Source organism: Labrus bergylta, chromosome 1 (assembly GCF_963930695.1).
Source record: "Labrus bergylta chromosome 1, fLabBer1.1, whole genome shotgun sequence".
Taxonomy (NCBI): domain Eukaryota; kingdom Metazoa; phylum Chordata; class Actinopteri; order Labriformes; family Labridae; genus Labrus; species Labrus bergylta.
This window is the reverse complement of record NC_089195.1, coordinates 24,495,940-24,506,274: the sequence shown is the minus strand read 5'-3', so window position 1 is coordinate 24,506,274 and position 10,335 is coordinate 24,495,940. Positions and strand designations below refer to the sequence as shown.

The window sequence follows — 10,335 nt, the reverse complement described above, 5'->3', positions numbered from 1 at the left end:
AGCATCAAAGGAGACCTAGGTTGAGTCTAATGGGTCTTGCAGTGAACAGCATTCTCATTAGGAGCCTGTCATTAAAGCTTACACACTGGCCCCTGTACCTGCATGAGCCCGGCTCTTGCAGCACAGCTTGGCCTGCTCCAGCATACATCTGGCTGCGTGGGCCCCCGTCATACAGCATAGGTGACCTTGGCCAATTGGCGGCTCATGAAGGGGGCTCCCGCAGAAAAGCCCCTCAACCCTTTACATATTCATCTCTGCCTCTACCCCATGGGTTGCTCGTCTTTTTGTATTTCTCCACTGTCCTTTTTTCATTCTCTCTGTTTGAATCCTGACTTTTTCTTTTTCTTTCCTTCCGTCGCCGTGTTTGTTTGGCCCTCATGACCCCCTTCTCTCCCCCTATCATACACACCTCTCTTATCCAGGAAATTAAGACGGAGAGTAGGAGGAAAGAGGAGGAGGATCGGCAGGTGGTGCAGGCTCTAGAGGAGGAGAAAGAGGGATTAACTTCCCGCTGCGGCGCCCTGCAAGCTGACCTGGAGGAGAAAGAGAGGCAGGCCAACAGCCAGCGAGAACAGAGGGAGGCTGCCCAGGCCAGAGTCAGGGTACGGACATGGGGACAAGTCTATTCAAACACACACACACAGACACAAAAACTTCAACAGGACCCTTCCTCAAGCTATTCTTTTCCTCTGCACACCTTGAACCCTCTGTTCCCTCATACCTTTTCCTCCTCAGCATGTGAATATGAAGATATCTGGAGAAAAGCACACAATTTAAATATGAAGGGACTTCATTCAAAGGAGAGCTAATTATGATTCAAACATTAAAAAATGAATTGAGCTGAGAGCAACTGCAAGGAACTTGTATAAAGTCATTTGCATGTAAGGGTATAATGTAGTTTTCTTTTTGGTCCTTCTCCCTAAAATGAAACAAGAATTTGTCAGATTCAATATGAATCAATACCCATCTACATTGAGTTACAAAATACAGGGATCAGACAGACAGTGACAGACGTGTTGCTGTCGAAACATTAATTTAATCTAATCATAATCCCTAAAGATCTTTTGTTCACATTTTAACCTGCTGCATCTTCCAATCGCCCTTAAGAATTCAGATGCCCGCTAATACTCGTGTGTCATAGCATTCTTCCTTATAGACCGTCGTGATCAATCATATTGCTGCACTAGTCAAATGGAGATAGACAGAAAGTCTTGAATTAGTCAGGGCTGCAGAGTAATTACACTTGGACAGAAGGAAGCTCAGGAACTAGTCTATGCACATCCATCACAGCGCAAGACCCTCCACCTGTTCCTGATTTTTGTACCACACTTTGATTTAAAAGATGGAGATGGAAAGAACAGGGTGTGCACTGATCCATCATGCCAATTTATTTGATACAGCAGAGATTTTTTCAAGAATGCATCATTTAATCCAGTGCATTTGGATTTAAGGTTCGTATAATGTAAACAAAATGATCAATAACACAATTTGAACAATCCTTTCATGTTTATTCTTATGACATCTTACCTAGTGCCAGCTGAACTGCACAAATTATTTTTGAATAAATGATCATAAGTTGATATGTTAGGACTCCAAACAAACATGATTGCTGTTTTTTTTTTTACTTGACATGTTATAGCGTTAACCCTTTGTTTACATCTGCTGCATTGTAAAAGGCGAAGCTGCAGTCCGTTTTCCATTTCTGCTTCTGTGCACCATGACAGTGCTTAAAGCCTATTACATCGTCATACGAAAACGTACTGGGAACCTGGAAAGAGGCTTAAGGTTCATGTTGCAGATATAAAGTGTGAGCTATTTGCAACATGGAAAACAGAATTAAACTGAGCAGTATGTGTTCCATGAGACACTTCAGTAGTATTGAGTAGTAAGGGGTTAACAAATATCTAGTATCATTGTAATTTGATGGAGTTGGTGCTGTCAGAGAGGGTTACTAATTAGTATTGAATTACTGTATTAGTAACTTACATAAAGCAGATTCCTCTGCCAGCACAATGGTCAGTTTGGTATAAAAGGCATTCTTAGATTTGGGTGTAATTCCTTGAGATATAGGTTCTTCAGAATAGTTCTCATCTGTTAGTGTTGAAGGAATGTAGATTCATTCAGGCCAAAATGGAATTTTCTACTTATGAAATTGTATATTATCTCTGTCCACTATAATCTGACCTATTAGAGGGATATTTTGGTTTATCCCAGTGCTCTATGTCATTGTATACCATCCTAACCGCACTAATTTGTAATTGATAAAAAAAGAAAAGAAAACATGAATATGGATTAGAGATTTGATTTCTAAACATTTGAGTGATAAAACCCCCAAAATGTTTTATTCTTTTATAACAGGAGTTGGAGGAGAAGCTACACAATGCCTGGCAAGAGTTGTCCAGTCTGCAGAGCCACAGTAGTAGTCTAGCAGCACAGCTATCTTCCAAAGAGAGGGAGTTAGCAGCAAAAGAGGGCCCACTCCATCAACTCCGGTGAGCCCTTACAGCAGAAGCTTTGCCCAGTATATCACAGAGTCTGTTTTTTTGTTGTCTCAACCACAACATTTTTAGTCATTTCATTAGTTTAAGGAAATGTGTATCTGTCCTATACAGAAATAAGTATGTATTTAACACCTCACATGTTTCAGTGTGTGCATGAAGTAGTTATATAGCTCTCTTACTATGCCGTGAGGCTTGTGGGTGACACAGGTTTCTTCCTCTCCGGCTCACCTAAAGCCACTTGATAAGCCCTGCATAGTGGATGTGCTTTAAAATGGGGAGAAAAGGGAAACGGCGCAGGCTTTGACTAAGCTTTAGTCGATATGATAAAAACTGTGAGAACCGTACGAGTCTTAGTGGTAATCTCAACCTTTTTTAACTACTTTTCTGTTTTAATGCCAGAGGCACTCTGACGTGTCAGTCACACCAGGACTGGAGACCGTTCTGAAGGTTTTAGCTAGGTGATTAAAGATGTCCTTATAAGTTAGAGGAGGCCTCTCTGGTAAATCCCTGGGACACTAAGCATTAAACTTTGATGTACTTTATATTGTTGAAAAAGGTCTAATGAACTTATTTCTGTCCTTGCTTTATCACACAATGCAATTTATTTTTTTAAGAACGCTTTTGTGGTTATTTGTATAAATAATTTACAATCTATATTTTCTTTATACTACATTTAATACATTTTCACATATTTAATTAAGTTCATTTATTTAAAGTAGTTCAAGAAAGAGTTCATAATTCTAATATTGTTTGACCTTATCACACCGTTTCAATGTTATTTTCTCTTTCTTTTTCCCATTTCGATAGTTTTTGGGCCTTTTTGCCTTCATTAGATAGGACGGTTGAATATAGACAGGAAATGTTGGGAGGAGAGAGTGGTGGATGACATGGAGCAAAGGGCGGGGGTCTGATCCAAACCCACTGCAGCTGCCATGAGGAATATGGCCTCTGTACATGCTGTAGGCGACATAAACGCTAGGCTACCTGTGCCCCTTATTTCTCTATTTCAATTGTCTCAAATCAAATCCAAAAGTTTTGACATGAAATTTCAGGAGATTAATGCAATAAGGGCAGTATTGATGTTTTGTGTTAGACAATATATAAACAATCACTGTTCATGAACTGTTGGAAATTTTATAGCACTCATTGTGTGTGTGTGTATGTTTGTAGTCGTGACTATGCAGAAGTGCAGACCCTGTACAGACAGAGCACTGAGCACGCAGCAGAGCAGAGCCATCTGATCAAGCAACTGGAGGGACTCAACCTCGACACACAGAAAGTCCTGAGGAACCAAGAGGAGGCCCATACTGCTGACACTACCTGCTATCAGAGGGTATTCACACAGGCCAAACCTCAAACTCATCATTATTAAATACAACTTTGATGCAGTACACTGAGGCCTCTCCCCACTTATTTCCAAGCTATCTTTAACCCGACATGATTTGAACTATGCCTCAAAAAATACTTTTGTCACTGTATCCTGTTCCTGAGAGTGTTTTCACAACCCTTCCTTCTTTCTCTCTGATGGATGTTACATTTCGCGGTTCAAAGCAATACAAGGGGGTGTTGGACAAGCATTTGTCTTGAACATCAACATTTTTCATTCTGACTTCATACTATACTCTTTATGTTCTATTTGTCCTTCTATTCTTCTTTTTGCCTTTTTTTTGTAACTCAGTTTATGTATTTTATGTCCCAATATAGAAGTGCAGCATTTAATCTCTATAAATGTTTTCTGTTATATTCTTCCATTTGACATACTCTATCTTGACCCATTTCTTTGACCGTTCACCTCCGCTTCAGCCCTAAGCATGCTTCTCTAACATTTACTTGTCCTATTGAATTGTTTGACAGTTGTATAAGGAGTTGAGTCAGTGCTACCAGGCCCTCACATCGAGCGAGGCCAGCCTCCGTCAGAGTCACCAGGAGCTCAGCAGCCTTCTGGCTCAGAAAGACCAACATATCCTGCAACTCCAGGCCCAGCTACAACAGCAGCAGAAGGAACAAATACAACAACAGCAACATGCTCAGCACACAGTTCTTCACTCCTCGCCGAACAGACAAACCAACTTAAAGGTAAGTTTCCTCTCTTTTTATCAGAATGCTGCTCTGCTGCTGAACTTGATGAACTTTAATACACGTGTGGGTACAGGATATGTATGCTTATGATTCCATGAATAATGTATGTATGCTGTTTTCTACATAATAAACATGTTATATGATAAAACTCTGTTATATGTCCAAAGCTAGTGCCTAATTGTCATACGATATCTAGACAGCAATGTGTAGGTTGATTAGTAGGCACAGCGATAACTGACAAGCCCCAGAATGGCCTGTGGTGGTGGTCTTTAACTGGGAATCAGGCTGTTAATATCGTTCTACTTCACCCTTGATCTATCCATCTCTCTTTGCACCAGTTTCTTTCATGTCAGCTATCTGATCTCCTCCAGCTCTCTGTCCTGGCTTCGCATGCACTCTTTGACGTTCTTACTTCATCTTCTTTCTACCCTCCCACCCAAGTACCTGAGAGTCCTTTTAACGCTCTCCGGTCAGACAGCAAACATAGATAAGAGGAGGAGAAAGGTGATATAATTGGAGCCTAGTAATGTTCTTGAAGATGATGTTGGAGTTTTACTTCTGTCAGTCAGCGGGGGTTTGGAGTTAGCTCACTACCTTTTGAAACCGTCACCCTTAGGCAATAGATGTGTATGAAGTTAATGTTGCAGAAACATCTAAAGTGGCCTTTAACGACTCCTAATGACATGATAAGTGTTTTTCAGACCACACAATGTCAAAGAAGTGGTTGAGAATAGTAGCAGCTGTACGCATTATGTAGTCTTCAGCCATACAGGCTTATTCTGTCAGCGCTGTGAAGACGTTGAATTTGTTGTTATAATTAGTCACTCAATCTGTTCCGCAGCACAACTTTCACTTTTTCCTCATGCAGATAAAATAACTCAATGTAGCTGATGCCGTGCAAGATAATACTTTTGCAGCACTTGAGCAGTTTCGGTGTCTCTGCAGACTATAATTGTTTAATTTGATTGGATGATACTTTCTGACAGGGCTGCCCCCAGACTGTGGAAGTTTAAAGATATCAGCTCAAATGTTAAGTGAGTTACAATCGCCCGGTCTCACTTAACCCTGTTAATTTCAGCAGCACTGAAATATAAATGGATCATTTAGTCAGTAATTAAATACAGTACAGCAGTGTTCCCCCAGTAATTAATACTACATTTAGAGAGGATGCAGTTAGAGGTGTGTGTGTGTGTGTGTGTGTGTGTGTGTGTGTAGCTAGGGCATGCATGTGTGCATACATGCATTAACGGACAAAATGCAAGTGTGTTTATAGTTATGTACAGAATGCTTAATTTATGGCACTGAACATACACTTCACCTTATGTCTCTTCTTCCCTTCAAGGGTCAGAATGAAGAATCTTCATCCATCACACTTTTTAGCACTGAGAGTTTATTACAAACATATCTTGTATAAAACCTATGCTAAGAACGGATATAAACTTTTGTTTACTGAACACATGTAGCTGCTGTCTGGCTGATTTGTTTCTTTAACTTTCTTACCCACTGACATCAAAGTGAACAGATCAGGTATCCCAAGGTATAACACTCAGTCAGGAGGGCTTTCTGTTTCCCACTCTGTAATCTCACTGACAGGTTGTGCGTATGCATGTGTCTGACTAAAGGTGTGTGTATCCGAGCACATAATTGCAAATTCTGTAACAACTTCCTCTCGAACACCTGTTAAATTCTAATGCTCAGGTTGTTAAGGCAGATTTGATTTTAATTTTAAATGTTTTGGTGGAAGTTGCTGTTGGAGGTGATCAAAGTGCTGATCGCAACGGGAGCACAGAGGGGAGACGCAGCGCTCATTTGAATATGGACCAGAGCGACGGCTTTGAACACCCCTCCTGCAGCGGTTTTTTTTTTGGGGGGGGGGATCAGGGAAAAAACGAAGGAGGGTGGGTGAGAGGAATAACACCCATTGTGTGTTATACTTCCACACTGTGCACAAAGATTGATTGTCTGTTCTCTCCTGGCTTATGTCAAGTTAACTCTGTACGGGAAGCTTAACAAGACTTTGCAAAGGCTTTAAGGTGAACAATGGCTAGAGTTACAAAACAGATCTAGCGTGCTGTCAGTCAATATTAGCCATTCTATGTTTTTTGGATATTGTAACCTCCCATATTAATAAACCTGCAGGGTCAGCAATAGATCTTTTTCAAAATGGAAAAAATATCTGTTGCTGATAAAAGCAAGTGCAGCCCCAGGAATAAGGAATATTCCTGTTCCTACTTCCCAACTTACAATCATTCTTATTATGAATTTATTTTGTACTTATTTATACAATTTATCATTCAGTTGAAATAATTTCAGGAAGAACATGAAAAAATTACCTTGACTAGGGATATAACGATACATGCAACTCATGATACATTACATATTACGATATCAGGTTCATGATACAATTTAATCACCATGTTTAAAGAAATTCTTAGTTTTTTAGAAAGACATGAGATAAAAATCAATCTATGAATAAACATGATTATTTTATTTTATAAATCCTCAATCAAATAAATATGTACATGTATAGATAATAGGGATAATCTCTTTTATTTAACAGAGTTGCAGCCTGCTCTGGCATTGATGCACAGACCGCTTTTATAGGACACTGAATTTTCTCAACTTTTTGACGCATGATCAAATTTTCATTCCTGTTTTTGAAAGTTGAGTCATAACAACTGTCTCTAACTTGTTCATCATAGGCCCAAGGTTATTGAACCAAACATCTTATTCCAGCACTAATTGTATTTGTGTTTTTGTGCGTGTGTACTAAAAACAGGAACATATCTCCTTAATGCAGGACTGCAAATGACCTCATGCCTTAATCCTCTAGCTGTAGGGCCTGTCTGGTCATCAGGTGACCTCCATGCACTGTGAGATCCGTTTTGAACTAGTCAGGTTGTGGAGGTTTGGGTGGTCACTCACCATCACAATCTAGCAGCAGGGAAGAGCCCTCATTAGTGGACAAAAAAACGAACTACTGTGAGCACTTAATCATGTACAACAATCTCCCTAACTGCATCGTTGTATTTATAGTACTTTACTGTTTGGCTATCGTCAGAGCTGTGCGGTGATTAAAGACCAACATTAGGATCCATTGCAGACCTCAGGCTTTCTGGAACCTTCACCACGGTAAATGAGTGGTTAGTTGGTAATTGTGTGGGCAGTCATTCAGAGCACTGGTTATTCTCTCATCAGCATTGGAAAGGGAAAATTAGGCATTTTCATTTCAGTCCAGAAAAGTTTCAGATGAATACAAGAGAAAGACGCTCCAGTCTCTTTGTAGTTTTAGCGTAGTCAAACTTTAATGTTAACAAGACACATACGTGTTGGAAAAGCAAAAGTGTAATACTAAAAATAATGAGGCTTTTATTCTTTTCACCAGTCCAGGGTTATGGGGATGACTATTCTTGCTCACTGATACAGCTGCACCCTTCAACAAATGAAAGTCATAGACAGCAATGTTGTTAGAAATACCATTGTTTTTTTTTTTGGTTATTACAAGTCAAAATCTTGTCTGTTTAAAAATGTTAAATACACCTGTTCTCTTAGATATCACCACTTAAAAACCACACATTTTACCCAGTCTTAAAGGAGGTAGTGTGTACCTGCGGAGGTGTTACACTCACATTTTTAAGCAGCTTTGGCATACATAACACAAAATGTTGTAAACATGTTAAAGTCCCTGATATTGGCTTTTATAGACTGAACCTAAAGCACAGAAGCAACATTTCCCCAGGTGTCCAGGCCCTTTCCCCCCCCCCCCCCCCTTTTTTTTTATTAAATGGAAGGAAGCCCACATGGTGCATATCCCTCAGCTTGTTGAGATGGTTTTCAGCATCTGCTTCTGGCTTGTTATTTATGTTAGCCAATCTAAACACTTTTAGATGTATAATTAAAATGGTAGATACACACGTACGTGCAGCAGTACACCCACTGCTTTGCCGGGTCACGTTTTTCTTAGGTGAGGCTTTCCTTTTGATCATCCTCATTAATGGCAACCATCAAGTGAAGAGGATGGAATAATAATGCCACAAAGAAACACTGAAATTATTATTTTCTTAAATAGAGCTAAAAAAACAGTACAATGTCAGCCTTAGGGTTCTTTTGTGTATTTTTACGTACTGTATTTAACTCAACTTTTATGATCTTTCAGTGCAACTTGTAACAGCATGAGAATAGCGGGTACTTTCAGCCTCTATAGTTATGTTTGGGAGAATGTACTTGAAAGCTTGTAAATGTCAGACATAGTAAATTTGCTTTTCACATAGGCCTTGTTTTGCTTTTCATTTTTCCCCCATGTGGAAGGCCATTTCTTCAGCCTAACTGTCAGGACCCCCCTTAGAGTATGTTAAAAGTACAACCTGCTGTTTGTATTTACATACGCCTCTTCTCTCCTGTTATATCAGTCATCCTTTCAATATGAACACCCTGTGTAAAGGTTATGCATTCAAATAGTGCTCCATAATAATGCAGATAAATATTTTATGACTTCTAATGCTATTTTTGTCAGCCGCTTATCTTGCATATGCTGCATTTGTTATTCGGTAAACAGTGTTGTCAACAACGCGTTTGTGCTTGAGCGTGTGTTTGGAGTCGGGCCATGTCCAGGGCCAGAGACACACTAATGACATGGACTCCAGTGGTGTGTTTTACCAGCTCAACTGCTCTCATTAGATGAGAACCTCTGTGTAGCACAACCCTCCTCATTAACGAAGCACAGCCATGTGCCGCTGCAGATACGTGCGCTCACTCGTTTGAGCACATACACTCGGGTCAAACAGGCTGTGTGGGAGGACTCAGGGCTGTGTACACACACACACATCCTACATCCTACTTACTGTGCGCTGTCCTTCCATAAAGTCCCTCTTCACTGCCTACCAGTTAACACACACACACTCATACATATATGCACACACATTCTTGGAAGAATCACCACCTTGAATACAAAGTGCACCTGGCCTGGTGGGGGGCATGCCCCTTCTAGCCCTCACTTCTTAAGCCTTTCCAATCACTTTCTGAAATGATCCTGCTCCACATATGTGTGCGTGAATGTGGTTTGTGTATTGATGCAGTTCTGTAATGTGTGTGTGTGTGTGTGTGTGTGTGTGTGTGTGTGGCAGGGCCCCTCCTGATTATAGCTGCTACATAATTAACAGTGATCAGATTTGTTTTGTGGCATAAATGGTGCATGTGTAGAACATTAGGCCTGGCAAGTCTCATTTCACATTCAGCTCAAGGGCTCGGCAGCAGACGGGTCACGAGCTTCAGGGAGCACAATCACAAGCCTCCCTCCATATGGTCCTGCCTGCCGCATCCTCACCAGCGAGGGCTGTGAGTGCCAGACAAGTTCCCCCAAGAACCTAATCGTGTTCAGTAATTACCAAGACCGGCTTTTCTCTTTTTTTTCCCCCCACCCTGCCTCACTCCCTCCCTGAGCCTCCTCCCAAATCTCTTGCTCTTTTTTTTTTTTTTTTCTCACTGCACCTGCACGCTCTCTTCTTCTCTTTCAGCCCTATGCTCTGTCCTTGTCCATTGCTTTTAAGAAGCTGCTTGTAATATGTTTATCTTTGTCCCCTGTAACAACTTTGTTTTCACCCTCTAACAGTTTGCCTGTTTTTCTGTTTTTCCTGGATAAAAGTCAGGAAGGGGATTTTTCGAGAGAGGAAAAAGTCAGACACTCCCACATCAGTTAGTTTCTAAATTGCTTTATGTGGATGATGCCGAAAAACCCAGTCCATCCTCCTGACTGCCT

At 40.6% G+C, this 10,335-nt stretch overlaps 1 protein-coding gene across 1 annotated transcript in view; it reads left to right on the top strand.

Annotated features, from left to right (window-relative positions):
- The window catches only part of cntln (centlein, centrosomal protein), an 80,757-nt gene that overhangs the window by 8,269 nt on the left and 62,153 nt on the right, over window positions 1-10,335 (top strand). Inside the window, exons 5-8 of the mRNA XM_065964106.1 lie at window positions 423-602; window positions 2,359-2,492; window positions 3,672-3,834; window positions 4,356-4,577. Of these exons, the coding sequence (XP_065820178.1) occupies window positions 423-602; window positions 2,359-2,492; window positions 3,672-3,834; window positions 4,356-4,577 (699 nt within the window). The remainder of the gene's footprint in view (window positions 1-422; window positions 603-2,358; window positions 2,493-3,671; window positions 3,835-4,355; window positions 4,578-10,335) is intronic.